Source organism: Corvus kubaryi, unplaced genomic scaffold, assembly GCF_017639235.1.
Source record: "Corvus kubaryi isolate FWS band 111438036 unplaced genomic scaffold, C.kubaryi_AGA036_p1.0 37256, whole genome shotgun sequence".
Classification (NCBI taxonomy): domain Eukaryota; kingdom Metazoa; phylum Chordata; class Aves; order Passeriformes; family Corvidae; genus Corvus; species Corvus kubaryi.
In genome coordinates, this window is record NW_024581076.1 from 5,915,854 (window position 1) to 5,942,342 (window position 26,489).

Here is a 26,489-nt window from a genome sequence, read left to right on the forward strand (position 1 = left end):
TACCACCAGATGAGTGCCTTGGGGAAACCTATGTAGGCCATCTGTGGATTTCACAGTTTCTGTGGACTCATTCATTAGTTTCTCTGGTGTCTTCACCACGTTTTTTCACTACTCTCTTTCATGTTGCTAACAACTTTCGTGATATTTAAATGGTACTTAATGCTAAGTTTGATAAACATCTCCTGGCACTGATGTTCTGCAAGGGACAAAAGTTACGCAGTAGCAATATTCTTGCATGGCCACTTGTGGCATTCATTGACACACAGATAGCTCAAACTGGTGTACTGTGGTGCCTGAGGACAATGTGATGACAAGTGAGATGAAATTGGTACCTGATCAGTTAATGGCTTCAAGGCAGTTATACTGTGTTTCTTGTCTGATGAGGGTTGCTAGCAGCATAAGCTCGTGAATCTAGTGTCCTTGTCCCAAAAAGGTTAGTGAGATTTGAATGAGCCAGGTGTCCTGGCACTAGCAGGATTTAAATTATGCTAAATTTTTATCAGAGTAAATGAATTTCTGATGATACAGCCTGCTTAAAATGGTTTTGTGAAAAGGTTTGCTGGCTGATTTTTAAAACGTGTGGTTTAGGAATTGAATTTTAATACATCTGATTACTTTTAAGAAAGTTTGAAGCATATACTCTATGACTAGGAAAAAAACCCACAAAAACTTATTTTCTTTTATGCAGATCACGGCAAAATCAAAGATGAAGAAAAAAGCAACTAAGACCCAAGAAGCCAAAAAAATCTTGAAGAAGAAATTTAAAGTTAACACAAAAATAGTTTTTACAGAAGACGGAGAGGTAAGATCAATTAAAAGTAATTGTATTTTGGTGGGAACTGAAATTGTAGTTTCTATTAAGTCAAAAATGTACTTTATATCTGTATAAAAAGACACGCTTTTAAAAAATGTGTGGTTTTTGTAATTGGCTTACATTTTGCAAAAGTGTTCAGCTTCCATTTAGAATTCAGCTCCATTGGGAAAAAAGGGAATGTTGAGCACTGACCTCTTTTAATCTTTATATGTGTAAGATACTTGTATGAGATCTGTAAGTGGATGTACAGAACTGGATCTCTTTTCTGCCTATTATCTTCAATTTCAGGTGGCAACAAGAGCCTGGTGTTTCTTTCTTACAGATACATAAAACAGTTTTCCTGTAGCTGTTTGCCAAAGCTCTCCAAAGTCTTGAGTTAATGTACTGGAATTAAAAGAAGTCCCTGGTGTTCTTCCCAACATTCACTGTTTCTAGATTAAAAGTTTTGGTAGGAAAGCTAAGGAAGCACCAACTTTTGGCCTATTGGTGCTGAGGTAGCAGTGCTTGGAAATCTGCCAGTTATTTGTTTTGTTCTTTTAATGGACTCTGGAAAAATGTCTTGATTTTATATGAAAAGGAACTACTGTGGATGCTAGTCACTCTAGGGTTTCCCTGTGGAAATAACCTCACTAGCAAGTGTCCATGTTCCATGAACTTTCTTACATTTGATTTCACAGCTTCAGATGCTGTGTATGTTGTTTTTCCATTTCCAGCACTAAGATAAAAAATAGGGGTTTTTTTCTTCTTTATAATAATTTCAGTAAGGCATAAACTGAAAGAGAGGTCACCTTTACAAGTATAAAATTTGCTTTTCTGGCTAAATAAAATAAAACATTTTATATTGCAGGTGAAGGGAGTGTAGGCATATACATAATTACTAACATTAGACAGAATGTAAAAGGTTTTTAGAGGTCGCCCCATTGTCTGAAAACTACAATGTCAGATGTTTTTAGATATTCAGAAGCTATTGTCTCAACTTAAAATTCATACGCAAATGTTTATGTATCTATGCAATGAAGCAAAAAGGAGCAAGGATGGAGAGAAAAATAGTCACAAAGATTGTAGTTTGAAAAGCAATACAGTAGAGGAGTAACATTTAAGCAAACACAAAATTTGCATCTGTGGATGTTGTTCTTGTTTTTTTTTCCCCAAGCTGTGTAAAATTGTGCTTTGAAATTTTACTGTTCTATTCCACATGCTTCTCTTTGACAAACTCCTCTAAAAAATATATCTTTCTAGAAAATATAGCTACACAAACTCAGTTTTACAAAAGGATGTGGAAACAATGGGTTGGATTTCTCTGTACCTGTTGAATAACACCCTGTGTGCAATAGGGAGTCCTAAATGTGTTTGGTTTTACATTTTTACTGAAAAGCATTCTGTATTTTCTGCCATGTAGTTTCCTTTCAAGAGTTAGTACTCTACTAATCTATAGGCAAGAAAGATTTTGCAAAGACTTTCCCTTGAAGGTGTGTGCTCATAGCGTGAGGTATAAGCTACTAGGTCATAAGATAGATGGGGATATTTTTTTGGTGACTGTGTAGTCTTTGTCTTGAATTTAGAGTTTCAGATATTTAAGGGAAGCCGGGTGTGTTCATTATGTCATCCATCAAGCATTTCATCAGCATGGATCATCAAACATTTCCAATACAGTCTTAGTACAATAATCAAAAAACCCTTCCATGTCTGTTCTCCTTGCTTCCCTCAAAACATGAACCTGTAGTCATGCCTTTTTTTGTGTACTCTGGAATAAAGGCTCATCTAATTTTTGTCTTGGTTAATATGTTGGAATATTAATTTTTTACATGAAAAGTGCTGTTTAGATTTACTCATGTTTTTTTCTGAGAGTCATTTCTTGAGAACAAGTATTTTTTCTCCCCAAATGGCTAGCAGGATTAGAAATTACTTGTTCTAATCAGGAAAGAAAATAAGGGAAGAGATTCAAGTGAATCCACTAAACAGTAATGTGATATGATGGAGACACTACTTTCAAATAGTAATTTTAACTGATTGTGATGTTAAATAAGGTCTCTAAGTTTCTGTTGTCCAGAAGTCTTGTTAGTTTGTTTCCTTTGCAGATGACCTTTTTATTTAGTCTGTATTGGAATATTTGGGGCACCAAAAGTGTGATGTGGAAAAATGATTCTAACCATTATTTTTCTTGCTGGCATCTCTAATTCAGTTAGTGCAGCAGTGGCCACCTGTGCAAAAATCCAATTTGGCGCAAGCAGATGAGGAAGATGATGCCAGTGGTATCAACCTAGATAAAGCGAAAGAAATACTGCGTGAAGAAGACAAATTCGACAAAGAAGAATACAGGAAGAAAGTAAAGGAAAAACATAGGGTAAGTTGATTTCTACCTCAATTACTGAAGTACAGAAATACTGTGCTGTGGATTGCTCAGTGAGGAAAGGTACTTAAATACGTTGTGAAAGAAGTGTAGAACAAGTTCATTTAAATTCTTAAGTTTTTTTCAGGACTACATTGTTTACAGGAAAACTGTTCTGATGTAAGTAGCTGGATAGCACAAAGCCTTATTCAGTATTAAATGTTGGTAACAGTAGAGTTTTATTTACAACTTCAAAATTTGTTGAGTTTCGTAGGAGTATCTTTTTTTTTAAGCAGTGTTCAGTGGAAGGGTTTGTTTCACAAAAAGAAAGTAGTATATAGATATGTGCTCTAACAAATGCTGACAGTGATGTACTGTCTGTGAGATGTTTTCAGACTACCACTTGCTCAACATTTAGTATTACATTTCAGCTAGGCCAAAGTGTTAACTTTTTGTGTTGGTGTTGTTAGGGCTATCAGAATTTACTTAATGAATTACTCAAATTATGTCTTATGATTTTGGCGGTAACTTGAAAAGATCAGTATCTGAAGTCTGGCTTCTCTGGTGCAACTTTTAAGTTGCAGACCACAAGTTTTCAAACTGCTTCTGTATTATTTGTCATGGGCCAAAGCAGGGTTTTCTGACCTTGCTGTGTACGTGTCCTATAGAACACAGCTGTATGTCTTTGAGTTCAGGGGTCATTCTTTTAGGTGTTGTGAGATGGGTATGGAATTCTCCAGATAATGGGTACCTGTAAGATCCCAGGACTATATGTTGTTTAAGGCCAAATTTATACTCAAAGCTTCAAATTTCCAAAGTGTTAGAAAGCATTGTTGTATTGTCCTGCTTTGTAAATGCTGACTTCATTCAATTTGACTTTCCACTGATAGTAGTTAGTACTAGATCTCCTAGTGTTTCTGAAGGTTTGTATTTGAACAAAATAATTTGGAAGGGATTTATGAAAGCTTCAAGCTATGGTTTTGCTATGAAGTATTCCAGCTAATGTCAAAGCATACTTCACACATTTAATTTGAAAGTCTTTTCCTGTTGCAGTCACTTGACAAATACAAAAAATCTCACCTCTTCTTTAGCAAAGTGTTGCATTTGATAGGAGGTGAAAAGAAATAATGTTTGCTGTGCTCTAAGTGAAATCAGAGTCACGTTTACAGAAAACAATGCAATCAGATTTCAAGGATACACTTAATAAACAAGGAAGGAGAGATTGATTCTATGACTTTGCAATCAATCTGTTATTCATTAGCAAATTCATATCTTTTGAGTGATGCTGTTGTAGGTTTGACATCAGACTTCAGTGATAAAATACTTCATCTCTTGGTCTGTTAAAACAGCTTCATTGTTGTAGTGCTGAGGAGAACAATTGATGTTGACCAGATACTTACCTGCATTGAAAAAAATATTTCAACTGTGGAGATACTATGAAAAGAGAATGCCTCTTTTCAGAACTGAGTCAGGCAAAATTAACAGACTGACCACATCAGTGTCATGGGATTTTTTTGTAATTACGGAAAGTGTCATATGTGAAGTTTCTTGTAGCTTAGTGCATGAGTGTTTTTCACATTCCACCTATTATCCTTTATGAAATAAAAGAAATAAATGATAGTATGTAAAGAAGAAGGAAATAGATTTAAAAAAAAATCATCTCTGTTTGACATCCTGTGAAATGATTGTCTAGTATTAAGGGCTGCCATCCAGTCATTGCACAACTGACATTGTTCACATTTTTTATTTGAGACTTTACAATTTGAGGTGAAAAATACTTCATATGTAAATTCTCTCTACATAACGAAGTATTCAGTTACCAGATTGTAATTTTTGAAATAGTCTTAAAACAGTTTAGAATCCTGACATACAAATTTAAATGAGATGAAACTTGAAAGGAAAGAAGGGGCAGGAAGGTGATAGGTAGGAACCTCATCTGCCTTCCTATTGTCTCACCAACCTTGTAGTTAAAGATGAACTTCTCACTACAAAAGGCATTCAGGATACCAATTCATTTCATGTATTAATTAATACAGGCTATATAAGGTAAGGCTGACATACAGATTGATTCTCTTGCTCTTCCTTATTACTAAGTCATCCTTTTTGTCTGGGGTTCTTGACAGTCAACTGTTGCTACTTAGGAAATAGCTGTAGTAGTAATGATAGGGAAAATATGCTGAGCCCTGCTCTTTTGTCTCATCCAAGGAGAGACAGGCACATCTCCTTTCTCTTGGGTCATGTTAAGCTGGTCCAGTGATCAGAAGATGCCTTCTTCCAGTGATTCATGAAGAGGCTACATTGTTACTAGGTGGGAAAGATAATACTCAATTTTTCCATTACCAGAAAATGTGTAATTTTTAAAATTTGCACTGTAGGGAGGCATTCTATAGCATAATTCAGAAATCATAGATAAGTGTCATAGATAAACATTATTTTAGCCACTTCAGTCATTGTTTTTTCACTAATGTTTTTGGAATTTATTGAATTGTTAATGGGACAAATCATCAGTCCTTAATTAACAAAAGAATGCCAGGGGAAAATCTGAACTGCCTCACAGTAGAAGTGAGTTACGTGGCCATTTCCACAGTGACTTCCCAAGGGTACTTAAAAATTCTCCCACCTCATAAAGTTTCCCTTCCCAAAAGATAACAATCACTCAGTAGCAGATACTAGTTGAGTTTGAATCTTTGGCTTACATCTCAATGATATGGAAGAAGAAGAACTATGCAAGTCCTTGTGTCATGACTGTACTGCAGAAGCTTGGTCAGGTGCCTGATCATTGAATTTGCTATTAAAGGTTAGGTTGTTTATGTAAGTCTGACAGGCAAGTGGTCTAAGTTATTTCTTACCCTCATTTGGAGGGAGAGAGTGAAACCTAAAAGAGGAATATTGAAGTGTGTTACCACTAAGGGATTTGAGAGCAATAAAAAGACTAGGAGACTTTATTTTCATGACTTCAGATTTTGTGTGTGGGTGTCTTAGTGCCATTTCTTGGGTCATTGAAAGAGGAGCTTTTTAAAGTCACTTACTGCAATCCCCTCTTATATATCCCTTTGCTGGCATTCAGCAGAACCCTTTATACAAAGTCTTATCCATCACTTGTGACTGTCCTTGCTTCTTTTTAAATCCTCCATGCTTCACTGTGAACCAAAATACATCATGTCATAACATGAACTCTGTGGTCTGACCTGTCCTTTCTGCAGTAATGCTAATTATTTCATTCCCATCTTTGTTTAAATTTCCCTCCTGCAAGCAGACTGCTGTAGATCTTTGTCCATTCGACAAATGTTCCAGTATCCGATGTGACAACTCTCTGTTTCTTGATTTTCCACCTTGGCTGCTGAATTCTCCTACAACTCTTTTTAGTAGCTTTTTGTAAAGCCATGGCTAAATCTTCCTGCTTTTGCTTCAGATTTGTTCAAGACATTTGCTTAACATTTTCATCAATTTAACTTTCTTCTGTCCCTTCACTTCTTTCAAGTTTCAAATGTATCTTGATTCTTATTTCCTCTTCTTAATTCCTTTTCTTCCTACTGCAGCTGATACCTGGTGTAGTTTCCTGGTGTGTGTGGCACTAGTTCTTTTTTTCTTTAAATCAATTTTTGAAACATGCTAAATCTTTTAAAATTATTACACAAATAAATTAGCAGACCACTAGAGACAAATGCATTTTCATTCTGTATAAATGAAATATAGCAGTCTGATACACATTTAGGTACGTGTAATCAAGAAGTCCCCTCAAGCTGAATGTGTGTTAATACCTGAAGTCTCTACATTGGCTTTGAAATGGTGACTTACAATAACAAAACAATTTACAGAATGCTATAAAAGCAGATGTTAATTCATCGAGGTTCTTTTATCTGGCAGGTGAGTTCAGGTTTTGATTTAGATAGTGAAGGGATGTAGAAAAAGAAGTGTTTTCATAAAGCTTATACTTTTATAGGTCATCTTCAATTGAGAATCCCTTTCTTATGGTTTCCTCAGTAAAATCTTGAAGATTAGAGGTCTCTGGGAGAAAAGAGTGAACTTCTTAAAATCAAAACATCCCAAAAGCAGCTTTTTTTTTTTCAGGGGAGCATGGCATGTAAGTTTATTATGAACTTTCCTTGCAAAACTGTTTCTGATGAAGAACAAAACTATTCAGAAAGTATCCACAGGCCACTGATTTTAAATCCATTTGTGAATGTAATTTAAATGAGCACAGTCTCCTGTATGATCAGAAAAATGTTTTGATGCATTCATGAGATGCTCGGATTAGATGAGTTGTGTGTTGCAGCGCCTTAAGGCTTGTGGCAACTTGCAAAGCATCTACACTATACTTAGGTTTCCTTCATGAGTCTCACATTTTATTCTTCTCTCCTTCCTCTGCAAATATGGAAAAACTGAAAATCAGATTGATAAAAGTAAATAAAACTGAGGTATAATTGTTGTGTAATTAATGCTTACTGAAGTTTTGGAAGCAAAGTAAATTTTAGTGGTTGAGCACAAGGAAAGGACAGTAAGACTGATCAAGATAATGTGAAAAGAATTCTGCCTTAATGGCTATTTGATGAAAGCCATTTGAAATGTGTAAAACGTGGTAAACAACAATGAAGGGAGAAGTGAATAAACTATTCAGAACATGTTTTGGAGCTCCATTTTTCAAGTTTTCAACTAAAAACACAGTTTTGTTAGGAAGAAAATAGTGGCAGAGACGGATTCATCTCACTTCTTAGTAACCTCTCTTTCCCTGTACTAACTCAAGCTCAGAAAAATACCCATTGGTGCTGAAGGAAAAATGAATAGGACCTTTATTTCTTACCTCTCTTTCCCACAAGTAAGATATGCTGTGAATTTTTAATCATCAATGTGAGAAGATGGCTAGAAGTATTTTTTTAAATACAATTTCATTTGGGCAGTATTAGTAGCAAACAAACTGAGTCTCTCTTCAGGGGTCTGATACTGCAAGATGCAGTAATTCTATAACTCCCTGGAAGACGTTGAACAAACATATTTATAGAGGGATGACTCAGTTAGACTGTGGGTGACAGGGGGGATCTTTCAGAAGGTACTGCACTGTTCCACAAGTCTGTATTTTAAATGTAATATATACTTTGTATTTTTGAGACTCCTTGCACAGTCTTCCAGTGATACTTCCAGTGATACTCAAAGGAATCTGGAGATATTTTGTGGCCCTTGTGCCACTGACATGATCTTGATTTGTACCACTTGAAGTTTAGGGTTATATGTTCTCAAAGTTTTACTTATGCCATTCTTAATTCAGTAGAAAATACAGAACTATTTTAGAAACTGTACTGGAACAGAATACCTCTCTTTTGTTTGTCTCCTGTACCCTAAATGCATTTGTTAGTGGCATAGTGCATAGTTTTAATGAGGAGGAAACACTGCGATGTTTCGCCCTTTGTGTGTTTGCTCTCCCAAATATTATTACTCTATTAACTGTTTCCAAGGCTAAAAGAGAAAATTCTTTGTACCAGACTTTATGTAAAGACTATCATAAAATAAAGAGCTTACAGTTTCATGAAGAGAATATTGAATTCGGATTAAAATTCATTTTTGCAAATGGAAGATCGCAGCCTGGTAAGGGAAGCCAAATCCCTTGGGTTTGAACTCAGGCGGTTTCATCTGCAGGTGTTTTTTATGAAGCCTGCTGCTGTTCCAGGCTGCAGAATGAGCCCCCTGCACGTGTATTGCACAGAGGGTCACACACAAGACTCAGTTTGTGGCTATCCGCAGAGACAAGAGAGGCTGCACTCACATAAACATGCACAGCACAGGCAGCACAAGCTTTTTCTTCTTGTTGGCTGATAAGAGCTGATGTTTACCAGCAGAACTAAGATCTCATTCCCTTGATTGATAAGCACACTCACCAATACATTAAATAGGAGAGTGGACCCTAAATATGTCTAATTTCATACCTACATCATAGGGCCCTTGTGTAGTCACTGACCTTGGGTTTTTCCATGTGCTAGTCTTTCTGCACAGTCTCATAATGCCTTTCCAATATTCCATTTTAACTTTGCTCTTTCCCATGAGGCTGATAAACACAGATAACCTGTTTTCTCTTTTTCTTACCAGTTACAAAATTCTGTGTGAACCTTCCCAAGGTTGTGCTTGTGTGGTTCCTTTAGTGTTCATCTGTCAGTGACTTATGAGTTCACATCTTTTGTTACTGTCTGCCTTACTGCTCATTAGGGTTAGTGTATTTCATACTTTATTACTTTTTCTCCTTCTTGTCTTTGTCTCAGTCATAAGAGGATGTCATTACAAATCACGTTTTTACGTTCAAGGTGTCCCTGCCACCCATGTATCTTGTGCCACACTGCATTCCTTGGAGTTTTCGTCCTGGTCTAACGCTGTAGCCTTTATCTCTCTCCAACCTCTGGCTCCTGCCACAGTCCTCACCCCATCCCTTGGCTGAGCCATGGCTGGGTTGGGAAAGCTCTTGGGGGAAAGCACTCTATGACTTACTCCTTCCTTTGGCAGCCCCATTCAGATGGAGCTCTAGGCTCCCTGCTTTTGCAAGTGATTTCTGTTGATGACAGAGTACTTAGGATTTTAAATGTGTTTGGTTGTAGTTTTATAAAATAATTCTGAAAGTTGTAGTGTACTGTAATAAATCATTGAATACCATATACCATGCTCCAGAAATGAAAAAGATTCCCCAGGGATTTTCTTTATTTCATAAAATTAAAAAAAAAAATAATAAAAAAAAAAAAAAATATATATATATATAAAATATATTATATGTATAACACAAGGCATTCAATATGGTTGAAGATAAATGCTCCCATGAAAACCAGTATTTTTAGTTTGAAAATCAATCATTAGATTAATTCTGGAGAAAGGTTGCATCATATTTCCAAGGAAATAATCTGAAGGGGTAGGAAATTGCAGTGCAGGATTATGCTCTTTATTAAGTAAAGCACCTGAATAGTCCTGCACTTTGAGGTGGAATTTGTGAGATTACCATGTGTACAGTTGGTTTAATGTGCTGCTGGGTGAGAATGATAAAATTCTCTCACGTTAAGAGTATGCCAGCGTAGGAGCAAAATATAAAGGGAAGGAGGTTACTGCTGAGAGGAGTGTTCAGCTGAATGGCAAAGAAAAGTATAGGTGGAGAGATGTGTAAAAATAAGTCAGAGAGTATTACTTTGTTAGAAAGCCTATCCAAGCCCTTCCATAGCTTCTGTGTGCAGGCAATGTGCTATTCTGCTCTGGATGCAGAACTGTTAAGATAAGGAGGATGGACACTGAGAAACAGATTGACAAGCATCCCATTTCAGCCTTAGCAGCAGCATCCATCTGGTCTCCCTGTGGTGCCAGTGGAGACAAGGGCTTGCTTGTTTATCTTTCACTTCAACAGCTGAATGGGCCACACTAGAGCTTGAAGTGTCCTTGGGTGTTTTCTAAGAGAATTGCAGCAAAATCAGAGTTCTTGACCTCATCTTACTGATGTGAAAAATAAGAAAATGAGATCACAGATGACAGAATATTCTGAGTTGAGAGGGACCCACAAAGGACTATTGAATCCCACTCTGCAGTGAATGGCCTACATGGCGGTTGAACCCACAACCTTGGTGTTACTGGCACCAGGGTCTGACCAACTGGTTTATGTACACAGTAATCAGATGAGTGCCAGGAAAACGCAGCTGTGGGTGGAGGCTGAAGTAGTTCAGGCATAACCTTGAAGTGAGCCTTTACACACCCTAGTGCTGTAAAGGAGCTTCCATGCCAGGCTGCTTGTCCTGCTGGAGGATGTACTTGAACAACTGACCTCTATCTGTCATGGCTCTGTGAGGCAACCTTGCAGCTTCTGACAGGTGCTGCAGCCTTTGCTTGTTGAGGATCTGGGTACTGCTGGGTGCCTGCATGAGCAGGCACAGATACATGTGAGGTTCTTTTGCCTTCTCTCAGACCTGGTGTTTGAGCTGGGTATTTCCTTATGGGAGGCTGCATTAAGACAGCTCAAGAGTCTGTGACCTCTACAGATAATGAATTTTCCACTCTTAAATGGCATCATCTGTTTAAAACCTAAAGCAGCCACAAAATCAGATGAAGGGCATCATTGCCCTTTTTCCTCTGCTTTTCTGTAGAATATATTAGCGTGGTTTGCAGTTTAACTTCCATTGGTTTGTTGTTAAGATTTTAGCTTGAAACATTACTTTTAAAGAGTGTTAACTAACTTCATTCATGATCTAATTCTGTTGAAACTGTATTTTGAATTAGTGTTATCTTTATCTCTCACTGTATGTATTTGTGTACATGTAGGTTCAGTCTCACCACTCTCATAGTATAGAATTTCTTTTTAATATTTAGTCTAAACCTACTCTCCTTCAGTTTAAAACCTTTATTCCTTGTCCTGCCCACTACATGCCATTGTAAAAAGTTCCTTTCCAGCTGACTTACTGGAAGGCCACAGTTAGGTCTCCCCAGAGCCTTCTCTTCGCTGGGCTGAACAGCCCCAACTCTCTCAGCCTGTCTTCATAGGAGAGGTGCTCTGTCCCTCTAACCATCCTGGTGCCCCTCCTCTGGACTCGCTCCAACAGCTCCATGTCCTCCCTGTGCTGGGACCCCAGAGCTGGATGCAGCACTGCAGGTGGGGTCTCACCAGAGCAGAGCAGAGGGGCAGAATCCCCTCCCTGGCCCTGCTGCCCACGCTGCTTTGGATGCAGCCCAGGACACCTCTGGCTCTCTGGGCTGTGAGTGCACATTGGCAGCTCATGTCCAGCCTCTCATCCATATACATATGTTTAAACCAACTTACTTAAAAACTTAAGAAAAACTTTTCTATCCTTAAAACATACTTGGTGTGTTCAGGTCTAAGTGGGAAAGGAATAATTTTGAGCTTTGTCCACTGGTTTCCTGTGTTGGTTTTGTTCCAAGAATGTCCTTTTAAGGGTCAGTTTCTACTAGCTTCTGTTTTCTTCTTTTTAATGAGAATGCCTTTTTTCCACTGCCTGTAAGACTTTTACCAATGCTTAAGACTGTCCCTGTGCTGTTTTTCACATGCTTTTGATGCCTACTGTATGTTGCCTTAAATCAGTGATTACTAGGTGTTTCAGTTTCCCTGTCTCTACAGTAAACATCAGCTTTACAGATGAGGCTTACATAATTATGTTTATATAGTCTGTTGCTTGAAGAGATTATTTAATAGGTTTCTAAAACCAAACATTGAGATTTAAGAAAACCAACAAAACAAACACAAAACAATAAAAAAGTTTTTGCTTTTTTCCTGAAGGTATTAAGATTTGCTTATTTAATAGAAACCAATTTTGTATTTCATTTCCAGATATAATTTTTAAAAATAATATTCAAAGACATACTAATAATTGATTCAGTTTTATCTTTGGGTTAGAAATGTTGGTTTGTTTTGGTGGTTGGAGAAATGCTTGCGTGTAGATGGTTTTCTAATCTCTGTAATGAGAAATGTTAAGCTACATAGCAATATAAATGTAGCAATGGCCATGGGCATGTGAACAATTCAAGCTTGGTGTGAAATCTTGGAGAAGACAAATGTGAGAAACATGTTTACTAAGTCAGTTTTCAGAGCACATTTGTGCTTTAAAATGTGGGTGGAAACCAGCTCTTGACTATGGCAATGCTAATATATGAGAGCTGCTGTGAACTTTTGAACGGCTCTTTGTGTGTTTGCTGCAGCACAATTGACTGACCTTGGCTACGTCCCCCTGAAATAACAGGAGACAGTCAGATAGCAAGACATGGTGTCAGGTACCAGTATTGACCAACATGTGTTTGCAAATGACAGCCAGGTTTTTCCAGGCAAGGGAGTCATTTGTTCCAGACCTTGGTCACCTGTAAAGAACCATTACCTCAGCTGTTTAATAGAATAGATTGGTAGCTCCAAATTATGGCATCAGTGTGTAAAGGAATAGTTATTAAAATTCTAGTGTAAAAATGATGGATCAAAACCTGAGGGAGTTCTTGAGTATTTAAATAAAAAGACTTCAGAGGACTCAGATGAGCATGAAATTTTTACAGGAAATAGATTTTCCACAGGCTTTTTTAATGCTCTCAGAGCTAAATATGCAGTAATATACATTAGTTGTGTTGAGTGAAACTTTTATTTGCCTTCAGGTAAGCAAATAGAAGAGGTCAGTGAAATTTTAGGGTGGAAAAACTGCAGCCTATCACCAGCTAAAAGAATTTATTTAATGTAAATCTGACCTATGCATACATTCTTTAAAGGAAAGAAAGGGGACTTTTATTGTACAAATTTTTTACAAATTAAAAAGCTAAAAGAAAAATTACTGTATAAAACAGAACTATTCATAATACATGGAAATAAATGCTGTATTTTTTTTATATTGCAGTAAACCCTCTGAACAATGTAAAACGCACTCTTAAATGTAGAAAGAAGAGAGTCTAAGGAAGAGGGGATTTCCTTTGGGAGGGAAGAACTCTCAAAATTGCTGGACTTAATTTTTTTCTAACTAAAAACTTGGGATTTAAGCTCTGTATTTATGTGTCTTTCACACATTCGTGACCTCACCAGCTAGAGAGAGCTGCCATTATTTTTTGTCTCAAGTTGAGAAAATGGAATGTAGCTGCTAGAATATTTATTTGTGTTGGAGCTTTAAGAATTAAATGGGGTATGAGTTTTTGTTTTAAAACCCAACAGTAAAAGGAGGGGGAAATTAAATGTGAAAAGAAGAGAGTGGCAGACTTCTTAACTTCATGGTTAAGAACAGCGAGTAGTTCTTCCATGTATTAGGCATAGCTTTATCCATGGTTTGGGCTCCTTTTAGGCAGAGCTGGTTCTGTTGTCAGTTCTAGTGCAGAAAAGGTAGAAGGTTTGTAACTCTTCTTTAAAGCCAAGTGATTTAGCTATATTACATGATGATGACGAAAAATTTTCATCCCTGTGATTACTGAGGTTATAACCATCCTTTTTAGTAGCTGTGTAAGTGTGGAGGAAAAAAAGATAATTTGCAGTAGATTTTAAAAGCTGACCAAGAAGGTCTCTGAACTGTATAATACCATTAATGAAAAACTAAATGAAAGGAATATAATACTAGCCAGTGTGTGTTTGTGGAAATTCGATGTACAGTGAGTTGTATTTATATATTTTTATCAGAGCAGAACCTGGTTTGTAAATACATCTATGGAATATGCTGAAATTTCTACATGGCTTTTCCCTTGAGTGTTCTGATTAATAAATTAACATGTCAAAAATTAAATGGACCAAAACCTCTGACAATGGCTGTAAGTTAAAACAAGAGATTCAGCATGGATGTGTGGGGAAGTGTTTCTGTGTGAGGACAGTCAGGCTGTGGCACAGGCTGACCAGAGATGATGGGCACTCTCCCAGCCTTGGGATTTTGACATGGCTGGATGAGGCCCTGTGCAGCATGACCTCACCTCAGGGCTGACTCTTCCGTGAGCAGCAGGTTGGACCAGGGACCCCCTGATGTTCTGTCCAGTTGGAGTCATCCTGTGACCCTGTGAATGCCCGGTGTTGTTGGGAGTGTGTTCGTGTGAAACAGCAGAAGCAGGCCTGATTAGGACATTGGCTTCTGAAATGCACTACTAACTACAGCTCAGTGCCAACACACATGCACCTTCTGCAAAATCTGTTGTTGTTTTTCTTTGGCAAGGATCCAAACCTTCTTTCTCCCGTGCTTGGGAAAAAAAAAGGAGGTCTTGACAGCATCTCCTGGTGATTGCTTCTCTGTCTTGTTTTTCTCTTGAGCTCCTTATTTCAGTCTCTGGACCTATTAACTTTAGAATCTTTTTGTCTCTTTACTGTTCTTTGGAGACTAAAGTATATTATGCTGTCTGTGTACTCCTCTTCTGTGTCCTTATGTCAATCTTCTGCTTTCATAGCTGTCTTCTCAGTGCTCAGCTATAAATCCCTTTAGCAGGAATTTTGCTGCTATATTTGCTTAAGCCTGTAGCTGTAGTTTAAACACTGATATTTCATACACCACAGAATTTTTATATCCAAAATTTTCTAGACTGTCCAAGTCAAAAGCTGCTTTGTAACATCTGGTGTATTACTTTCTAGTTCTGTTCTCTGTCAGTTTTGCAGGGGTAAAGTTTGAATATTATCACAGTTTTAGTAGAAAAATGAGAGAACGCCAGTGGTTACCCCAAAGAGTGGAGAATGTGCAGCTAAACCACTTAACATGGAAGAAATGGAAAACTTAAATAAATAATTAGAAAAGCATAAGTAAAAGTGAGCAGAAATTAATTTAAATTTGACTTGGGAGAGAAGGAATCGTAACATGGATGATCGTGTTCTGGCCATGATGCATAGATCTACTTTGTTGGAGAAATTGCATGTGGACCAGACAGTACTTGGACCTGGTTGGTGGCTTTTGTAGTCCCATATGATGCCCTTGTGGCCTTAAAGGAATTTTTTTTTTTTTTTTCTTTTTCATACTTTAAAAAATCTGAAATAATAAGACAGCTGTGTTGTATTTGTCTACAGTGGTGCAGTGGTGGTGGCTTTGGTTGGTTGTTTTTAGGTTTTTTTTTTGGTTTTTTTTTTTTTCTGGTTGGTTTGTTTGCTTGTTTGTTTGTTTTTGTTTTGGTTTTTTTTTTGGTTTATTTTGTTTCACAGCATGCATTAAAGGCCCTGGCATGTAACTCAGAGTGTACTGAGGTGTTTGAATCAGGCAACTTTGCACAAAGCATTGGGGAATTGTTTCATTTTGATTCGGAGTGAAGAGGTTGACTTACACCGAAAAGGACTTTGAAAATAAGCTAAGACTTCTGCAGTTTGGGCAACTGGGAGAAAAGAAAATGGCATGTACCTCACATATGTCTCAAAAGTCCCTGAATTTAGACACCAATTTTGAACAGTCTTGGTGGCTGTGTTCCCCTTTTCTCATGTCTGCAGTCAAATGCTGCTTTTCCAAACAACTTTGTGTGATACCTACCAATATGTTTTAGCAGCATCATTGTGATGAAATGGCACCAGGAGTGCTGAAGCTGTAGCTTTCTCCTTACTCCCATAAGTGAGCTGATATGTAAATGGTCTTCAGCCTTCCGTGTGCTGAAGTGCTGACCCTGGACTGATGTTAATGTCTCTTTTTATGTGGACTCGACTCTAAATGTGCTGATGCCAGGATGGCCTATATTGCTCAGAGAAACTGAGTTGTATATCAGAAACATTTTTATGCTAGCATAAAAGAGTCTCAATACCAATGTCATCAGCATCACTAAAACAAGAAGAGGGAGCCGTGTGCTTTTCTAGGGGATGTGCTCTCACCTGAGTTTCTGTCCTTTCCTCATGTAATAAAGAGTTTAAAGGATGTTCAATTGCAAGGACCTGACAGTCTAAATTAGAGATAATACTTCAGTTGGTGTAAGAATAAACAAAAGAAGCAGCAATAAATGTAATTTGAATTAAAATATCTTGGGCACTTCTGTATACTGACAGATCTATCAGGCAGCTTTAGATGAGTTTTAGCTCTGCATTTAGGTCATTTTCCTGTAGCAGAATCTCTTTGGTGAAGAGAACTTTGTTATGGTTTCTGAATCGATGCAATTACTAAGCAAGTGCTTTTGTAAAGCGTTTGTTAGTAATGGAGATATGAAAGGGGGAAGATGTTTTAGCTTTCAGTCTCCAGTTACTTTAGCAATTCTGAAGTTAGGAAAATTTTCATTTTAGTTTGTTAAGTGGATTTGATTTCATTTTAAGTCACTGAGAAATAAGAAAAATTGGATCTCTTAGTGCCATTGTAATGACCTTATTTAACAGACAAATACTAACTCTGTTAAATTACTCAGCCTGCATTATTCCTTTAGGAGTAACAAGTCTTGATAAAGATAAAATACGAGCTTGAATCATTCTTGTAGTTTTAGGATTTCCTTTAAGAGCAAGAAGAATGAATAGTATCTCGTTCAGATCTCATTTCATTTATCGTTTTCATCAGTAACATGTAGGGTGAATTCCACCAGTCTAACATATATGCGTTAAAAATATCTAGATGGCTCAACATTAATCTTAAAATATTAAAAGAAAAAAAAACCCGCAGGAGTTTGCTTTAAAACCATACATTTTGTTTTTTTCAGGAGAAGAGGCTGAAAGAAAAAGCAGCAAGGAGAGAAGCCAGGAATAAGAACGCACAGGTAAGGGTTTTTGTTGTTTTGATCAAGCTGCTGGTTGAGGGATTGAAACTGTAATCTGTTTAAAATTGTTTCATTCCTTTCTTTAATAAGCAGTGTTGTGATGAATGGCTCTTTAAAGGCATTTTCTGTTTGCTTGTCTTTTCTTACTCCCTTGCTCTGATGTGGTTGTAATAACTTGGTGTGGAAGGATACTGAGAAAGCATGAATATATATGTTTGTGTGTGTATAAAATGTATGGAAGCCTTTTGGAATTTCAGCCTCTGTTTTGTATATCAGGTGAGTTGCAATTTCAGCTGCAGTGCTGATGCCATTTTTCTCTCTGAATACTTGGGTCATGCTTATAATTTGCAGGCAGTGAGATTTTTTTTTTTGTGTGTCAAATCTCACTTTAACCTTTTTCTGCTGAACTCTTTTAAATAGCAAGTATTTATATTGAAGTTTGTTCCTTCCCCTCATTACCACAAACAACACCTTGGTTATCCTTTTCTTCAGATGTACGTTACTAATTTCCTAGAGGCTGTTCTAGATTTTCATGTTGCTTGATTTCTGATAAACAGGTTTCATTCAGCTGCAGTGATTTTCTGGAATATGGACATAGTGATGTTGTTTCTCACACTGCATCTACTTTTGCTACACATGAATAGTTACAGTTTCTTCTTGGCAGTTGGCAAATATCTTACTCTGTTGAGAAAATTGATAATGTTCTTTGTCTGATTTTTGCAAGCTGGCTGTGCTCTGGGAGGCTTAAGCATAGGAACATGCTTCATTGTGTAGCTCTGAAGTGGAAAGTAATTATAGTTTCAGATGAAAAGCCTAGTTATACTAAGTTTTAAGTATGATTCTGCCTTCAAAGATGGCAAGCTATGAGAGCTGTTGGCATCATGACTCCCCAATCAAGCAATAGAAATTTTCTGCCTGTAATTGAATGTATAAAGATGTATACTTTTTAATATATTTAGCAAGCATTTTAGGAAAATTATGGAATGAATAATTAACAAACATCTTAATAAAGGGAGAAAACATTGATCAAATCAGGCTGTATCACATTCATGAATACTGCTTGTTAATTTTGCCTCTTTTTAAGGAATAAAATGCTATTCAGCAGCTGGGGAAAGAAATCTATTTCTTTCAAAATGATATGCTTGCTGATGTACATCTCCTGTCCTATTCTTGGCCAAGCGAATGAATCTGTTTATCCTACTGGAAAGTGAATGCAGTTGATCCCTGTTGAGGAATGATTTGTCTGTGTGTGGGGTTGTGTGTCCGTGGGCATGGTATGGGTTAAATGTGGAGCCTTAGCCCCAAGCCCACAATTTTATGCACCTCTGTCTCTCTTCTGTGGAACACTTGCACTTGGGAAGCTGATTTACTAGTGCTGGTCTGATGTGAGATTGGCACATGCTCTCCTTGAAGGTACCAGCTGTGCAAACCTGCTATTGCTTTGACTTCATTTTATTCCTGAAGCACTTAGCTCACTCTCTGCAAGAAGGTGCAAGCCTCAGGAGCTGACATGCCTCCTTGATGAAAACTGTTGGGCTTTTACTGTTGTTTAGAGGCTTTTCTTGCCAGAACTCTGTGCAGCTGAGTCCTGTCATTTTCAGTGTGGCTCATTTCGGGGAAAACGCTTCAGCTGGGAAAGCATGCCAGCTTGGACCTGGGCTGTTCATGCCTGGAAGTGGAAGGGAGCAGTAGACAGTAGATAAAGGTGCCAGTTTCTGTCTGCTGGAATTAATTAAGAACACCCCCTGCTTCACAGGATCTTAGAGATGAAGCCGTAGTAGTTGAAGCTCTCCACAGTCTGAGTGGGATATGACTCAAGCAGCTCCTACAAGATACCCAGGGGAATAAAGAAGGAGGATAACAGTAAAACACAGAAACTACTGGAACATAAACCAGTTTAGAAAATATATGCTCCCTAAGTCAGGAGTTCAAAAAATGTTAACATTTTCACTAGTGCTTTCATAATATGGCTTGTGACCCACTTACTCTGCCATATGCTACTCCTTTGGTAATTAGTAATGTTTTCTTAAAAGGGAAAGCAATAAGGAGAGCCAAAATAAGTGGAAAAGGTATTTTTAGCCATGTTAATGCAGTTTAGCAGCTGGAGAAAAGGACTAGATCAACAATTACGAGTAGCCAGTCACTTCAAAGCAGCTGTGGTTGTAATTTGTTTTTCACGTCTATCTGCTTTATCCCTTGTTTGTTTTATTAACTGTCTCCCTCAGGTTACAAACTCCTTGGATTACAAAGTCTTGTTTGCTGTCTTTCACTAGTACACAGCCCACTGGGTCTGACATGACCAAGACAGAGATTTACTTTCCCATTCTTAGTATTAAATAATAATTCTTTGGGAAATTGGGGGGGGGGGGGGGGGCAGATCACAGGAGAGAAGGGCATCCTGCCTTTTCCTCTGGTGCTGCAGGAGCAATTGCAGGGAAGATTTTACTCAGTCTTTGTCATGCTGGGACAGGCTAGGCTTGCTGCAACTGGAATTGACTAACCAAATTCTGGCACGCTCTGCTGAGTGTGCCTGAGCAGGAGATTAGATGAGTGGGTAGCTGCAGTGTTATTGACTCCACCTTGGATAAATCTCCATGCAATAAATAAACTGAGTAAGAAGTGAAGACTTTTAAAGATGCTTTGGAGAAAGTATTTCTAGGGATTTATGGCCATTAATTAAATTTTCATGCAAAAGACTGTGAAAACAAATAAAAGAAGTCTTCTCATATATTCTTACTGAAGAAAAAATGGAAATTTAGGGTTTTGGTTTTTTTTTATCATAAGGTATTCAATTGTCTCCCATTTTATGAGAATTTGATGTGATATTCACAAATGCAATGTTTTAAGATGAAAAAAGCACGTATTTTTTCTTGACTCAGTACTGATTAAATTACAGCTCACAAACCCTCAAACAAATTTTGATACTGTTTACTTGAAGGTAGTCTGGAGAAAATTAGGCAAGAAGTAGTCTTTTGAGCAAGAAGTAAAGCACTGAGCAGCAGCAGCAGCGACAGCTACTCCTAGACAGGAGCTGGGTATTACTTGGTGAAGCCAGCCCCTGGCCCCAAGCAGGACATCCCTGTGCTCACGGCTTTTCACTTTTTCTTCTAGAATCTGCACATACTGATTTCTTAGTCTACATAAAGGACTTCTGGGTTTCAGCCAGCATTTAAAGGTCCTAGCCCTGCTAGCTACTGTTAGCTGCAATGAAGCTAAACAGGACTGTATTTCTCCATTAGTGATTTTAGTCTTTTGCTACCCTGATGGCCTACTGATGTGCTGAGAATTATGAAGTGAGGAAGGTTTTGATTTCTTTTAAAGACAATTGTTTTTATAGGAAAGGAATTTTCCAGGAGCAGCTGAAGAGGTCTGTGCTTCAAGGTGGGGGAGCAGAGCAGGAGTCAGGAGAAGGTGCTGTTCCCTGCCCAACACTGTGCTAAGTGATCCTCAACTATCAGCTCCCAGCAATGTGCAAGAAGTGATAACTAGTCCCTAAAAGAAGGCGTTGCTATCTGCTAGAAATAGTTTGGACATTATCTGTAAAGCAGTGTCAGGAGGTAAAACTTGCTCAGTCACGGCAGTTTGGTGCATCGAGTCAGGTTTTGGCAGTCCTATAGCAGTTACACCATGCTGGTGTCCAAAGCAAAACAAAAACCTGGAAAAGCTCTGACTAGAAGAGCAGAGGCTGTTTATCAAAGGTCTGTAAGAAATTGTAGCCTAGTGAAAACTTGGAGAAATCTAGCTTGAACACTTACTCCTTACTGAGATGTTTTTCCCTATTTTCACTGGACAAAATTGAGGATGGGGATTCTTACCGAGCTGGAAAACTGACTTGTGGAAAAAATCCAAGAGCTTGGTTGTCAGGGGCTTTTTCTTGGGAATGAATGCTTGCTGAATAATTGTAAAACATTAAAATATCAACAGCAGGATAATAAATATACTTCAGCTTCTCTCCTCCTTTTCTCTCCTGTTCTCTCCCTCATATATTTTGCTATTCCTACAGGAATTAGAGTTTGCCTATATATAAATACATATACTTTATAGATAATTTAAGATTTTTCAGTCACAATGAATCTTTCTAATGTGAGCACATCTACAAAACACATGGGGGTGAGCAGGAGGCATACACTTTCAGATATGGCATATTCAGGCATCAGTACCTGCCTGTATCACATCGCTGCAAGCTGTAATGCTCAATATAGCATTCTTTTTTCTGTGCCTTGTACCATGCTCTATTGAGATTTTAACCAGAAAAATGCTTAAACCCACCATTTTGTTTTAATCTCCAGCACCCCTGTGGGATTTGGGATACACTTGCCAAACGTAGCTCAAGAAATCTTTGCACCGTGTGGAAAAATTTAAAACGGGAAAGGGGAAGTCAGGTCCCTTGGGCAGCTGTGACTAATAATCCACTCAATGAAATAGACACTTCAGAATATTGTGAAAATTCTTCATCCATTGTGGATCATTCCTGTAGTTACTGGGTTTATATTACCTTTGCTTCTGCCTTGAATTTCCCTTTGCTTGAGATCTAGCCAATGGCTTGTGCTTAGACACTGGATTCAGTGTGAATGTGAACTGTAATTTCAGTGTGGAAAAGAGGTTTACAGGAGCGAAGGAGGAATTTGGTCTGTGCCTCCTGTGAATCCAGGTCCCCAAATCCCCTTGATCACTGGGGTAACTGAGTATTCTTGTGAAAGTCTCCTGGGATGCCTGATAACTGGTGGTTAATGATGATGATGCATTGTTCTGGATCACTTCTCATGACCCTTTCATGGATGGTGTTGAGGACGCATTTTTTAATCTCCCTGTGATTTCTGGAGCTGGAGCAGGGTTTCAGGGCTAGATCATTCTGATGGTCTGGAGGATGTTGAGATTGTAGAGTCTGTTTTTTGTAAGGAGGAGAGAGTTGTGTTGTGCTGGTGTAGCCTCAGGGCAGGCTTTGTCTTGTCACTGCTGTTTCACAATCACTGCAAAGGACTAAATCTTATTCTTAATCAATAATTATTTTTGATTCTGAAAACTACAAAGAACACCAAAAAATAAGGTAATAGTACTTCTGTTCATCTACAAAATCTTCCAGGGTGTTTGGTGTGGGGAGCTTACAACTGAAATCACCATGTCAATTTGATCCCTTTTAATATGTCAAACTTCTTGCCGAAAACAATCTCATTAACCTTAGTTTAGAAGTAGTTTTGGTCTGTTAACTCTTGTATTCTGCATGTACATCCAAAAGCTGTAAGTAGCTTTATTTATTCAATGCAAGGTTTGAGTGTTTTGAATTTCCGTGAGTGGCTCTGTGAATACAGAGTGATTTGGGATATCGACATCTTAACCTGCTAATTTAGTAATTTCATTTCAAAGTCAAGTCATGAAATGGAAAATGAATTGCTGATTCTGAACTACTTGTGTGCTGAAACATTTTTAAAAATCAAAGTATTCTACAATATTTAATATATGAAAATGGGTATTATATGCCTGTATGGAAATGTTACCTGTATTTCGCTTTTTTGAAAATAACATATTGATTCCAGTTAATATAACAATTAAATTGTTTTAAGTAAAGTTGTAATAAGTCCTGTCTTTTCTGCAATTAAGAATTTATATGAGTAAACCAATATTTCAGTGTTGTGACCCTGAACAAGTTACAAGTAAGGATTCTGATGGATTGATTTGCCGATTACCCATGCTTCTGTAAACCTTCTCATTGCAGCCAACAGCACACTGAGGATTTCAAATATATTTATCACATTGACCATTTAAACTAATTGACCATGGCTATAACAATTGAGTTTTGTGAGTATAATGTTCACAACTGGTATTTTTAATCATATGTGGTATGTGGTGAGAGTTTGTTGCTCTACATACCAAAGCTGATGTTTTACCAGTCACTGAGGTAATTTCTTCATAGTCCTGGCACAGAAGCGTAGTAGTGGGACTGTGGACCTTGCAAATACTCTCTTATTCCCTGAAGGTCAGCTGGGACGAGGTGGATGCACAGTGCATCAACACAAGTGCATCTTCATTACTGTTCCTGATATACCTATACCTTATTCCTTGTTTTGTGTTCACTTGCACATTTATGGTGCTTCTTTTGGAGAGGAAGTTTCTTTATTCTTCAAACTTTTGTTGTTTTGTTTTTCTAATTTTGTTGGGTTGCAGTTCTAGGGGAGCTTTTGATGAAAGATATAATATGGATTTTTAAGAGCAGAGTAACAGGATTTTTGGCATGTTAGGGAGCACAAAGGTTATTGTCTTACTTGACTGTAAATGATTGTTTTAAATTTCTAGGGCAATACTGATGAAATTTCTCCAGTAGACTCCAGGAAGATGGCACTGTTTAATTCGTTGTTCTTCAGGAAAACCTTTTGTTTTTAGAATGTCTGTGTAAGTTTGATAGCATTGGAACAGGGGCTTTGGAGACAACTGCTGAGCTTCAGAGCTTTCAGTGTGTTAAAGACTATACAATTTTATTTATTTCATAATCAACCATATTTTGGCATTTTTGGGGGAAAAGAAACAGGTTTTCTTATTGAAAGCTTAGGCTATGAAAATTGCAAATTGAAATAAGTATGCATTTCACTCTTCCTCTTGAATTATGTGAGTTTGTAATCATTTATTTGTATCATAGTTAGTTGCAAATAACTCTTGGTAGTTGTAGAATTGAGGAATGCTTTGGCGCTGTTCCACCCAAGCCCTTGGATGGGGCTCAACAAACAACTGAGTGTTTACTTGAGACACTGCTTCAGATCCACCCCTCTTTTGAGCAAGGGAGGTATATATTACTTTGCTTCATTTTTACTCTTTGCCTGTCTCTGTGGGTATTAAGAGCAGGATTCCACCATCAGGTTCCTGCCTGCATATGGCAGTGTGGTGAAGCACAGGGAAAGCCATTCAAGAGCTCTGCTGGTCTTGTTGCACAGATGCTTTTCTGAGGCTAATGATTAAGCCCCAGTAGAAAAGGCAATATGCATTTTTTTGTTTGAATACACACTTTATCAATTGAGGCAACATACTCCAATTCCAGGCATGTATCTAGGAAAACAGTAGGTGTGCAAGAACCCAGAGAAGAGCTCTTAGTGTACTGTAAAGTGCAAGCACAGATATTCAAGGGCAAAGACCTTTCCAGCTGAGCTTCAGACGTCCATTTCAGCATTTAGGGAATATTTTCATTGTAACTGTGTATCACTGTGTTCTGTAAACTTAAATGGGGAAGAAGAAAGCACTGGGGTGTAACCTTGTGATCACTGTTCTTCAGTATGTAATCACTTCATTTTTGCATGTGGTCTCTTGAAAAGGTGGCAAGTGTACAGTTTAAACGTAACTAGCCACTTCATTATGATTTGGAATTTATATGTAAATTTCTTCTTGGCTTCCAAAATTTCTTGTTCAGTTTCTTCACTGATTTAACACCCTCCTCAATAGTCTCTGTCTGAGCGGAACATGAAACATTGCTTGCCCCCTCCTGACTCAGGCCAAGGAGTAAGAGGCAATAGACAGTGCTGGAGCAGTATATCCACCAGTATGAAATAAATAAATAAATAAAGCTGTTCTAAAATGTTATAAACCTTTCTTTGAGCATTTTCATCTTAGTAAACAGACCACTATATGAAATGAATTGTAATGATGCTTCATTTGTTTGTCTGCTCTGTGTTACTCATTAATAGTGTTTAGTAGCCAGTATTTGAAACTTCTCTCCCTCTAAAGCACAGAATTTAAAGCTGTTACTCCAGGCTCATTTGCTGTGCTCCATACATGTTCGGAGCAGCAAGTTGGTGTTTATTAGTGTGGAATTCTTCTTGCCTTTGGCTCACCATAGACCTTTGATGCCATAGTGAACACAGTACAGAAGAGTTGCCTAGAACTGAACTTCTGAAGATCTTCACCGTCTTTTTTGCCTCTGCCCATAATCCTGAAGAAGTGGAAAACTCCAACTAATGCAGACATAATGACCTGAGGCTTATAGCAGCTTTTGCACAAAGCATTTATTTAGGAAGTGGGTATTCTCTCTGGATTGAGAGGTCTTTTTCTGTTCTGTTGTAAAAAGCCAGGTGTATTCACATTCCTCAATTCTATCTATATAAATATTACGGTATCCCCCAGTGGTAGGGAGGAGAGGAGAGATCCAACAGGCAGGAATTGTGCAGCAAGATAAATCAATATTTATTTAATTATTTTACAAACTCTTTTATAGACTTTTTTCTTCATAGTTTAATTGGTCAAAGGATCAGCCACCCCCTGGGGTGATTGGCTAAAATCCTAAAACATCCATTGTCAAAATATTTTTCTACTGTACCATAAACAAAGCTCTGCAAGGTCGCAGGTGTTCATAGCTTATAGAACTCTGCTACTATCTTCCTTGAGAGAGAAAAGTATCTCATGGCACTGGAAAGAAGCAAGAGAAATTCTTGCTAGCAGCAATATTGTATCCACATATAAATACTGTGCAGATGATTGCATTTCACAAGTAAGCTGTATCAGACTCCTCAAACTTGTTTATTTTGCACCTTGGTTTGTTCCAGTAGTACTCTGAGCTGCTTTGCAGCTTTCCTTACATGTTTAAAACTTTCTTAGATTATAGACTTCAGATGCAGGAATTCTACTTTGCTCCATATCTCAGATGTGAACTTAAGAATGAGTTAATTGGCTGATGAGTAGGGGCAGTCTGTCAGATGTGTTTTGATGACATCCTCATGCAGCAAGTAGTGGTATTTAGTTTTAAATTAAGCGGTTGTGTTTTCTCAGCATCCCCCACCTGTTTATATTCTTGGAATGTGTTGCTTGCAGTATTGTACATAGTCTACTATAGCAGTCGTAATTGCTACTAGTGATGAAAATTGATTTGTGCAATCAGAAAACCATTATCTGCATTGTGACTGATAATGCTGCAGTTGCCAATATTTTAGAATTCTTCTGATGGCTGTTTTTTTCAAAATGCTCTGGAGTCATGCAGTCACCAGGATTCCAGTTGCTTTATGCTGAATATTATGTGAGCATTAAAAGAGAAGGAAAAAGCTCTTGGTGGTTCTCTCAAATATATTTTTTTCCAGGGTTTTTAAGGATTCAGTGTTTTGTCAGTCCCCCCTTGCCAATATACTAGATCAGGAGAAGTGCAGTATCCCTTGTTTTACCACAGTGCGCAGAGATTTTAATAAGTTTTCTATTCTTTCACACTATCGGCTGCATTGATAAACCAAGCAGCTTGTTAATAGGAAATGCCAAGCTAGTGACTAACACATCTGGTTA

The 26,489-nt window shown here is 37.8% G+C and overlaps 1 protein-coding gene across 1 annotated transcript in view; it reads left to right on the top strand.

Annotated features, from left to right (window-relative positions):
• Window positions 1-26,489, top strand: part of DDX10 (DEAD-box helicase 10) — a 161,587-nt gene that overhangs the window by 98,364 nt on the left and 36,734 nt on the right. Inside the window, exons 14-16 of the mRNA XM_042023859.1 lie at window positions 689-802; window positions 2,997-3,158; window positions 17,187-17,243. Of these exons, the coding sequence (XP_041879793.1) occupies window positions 689-802; window positions 2,997-3,158; window positions 17,187-17,243 (333 nt within the window). The remainder of the gene's footprint in view (window positions 1-688; window positions 803-2,996; window positions 3,159-17,186; window positions 17,244-26,489) is intronic.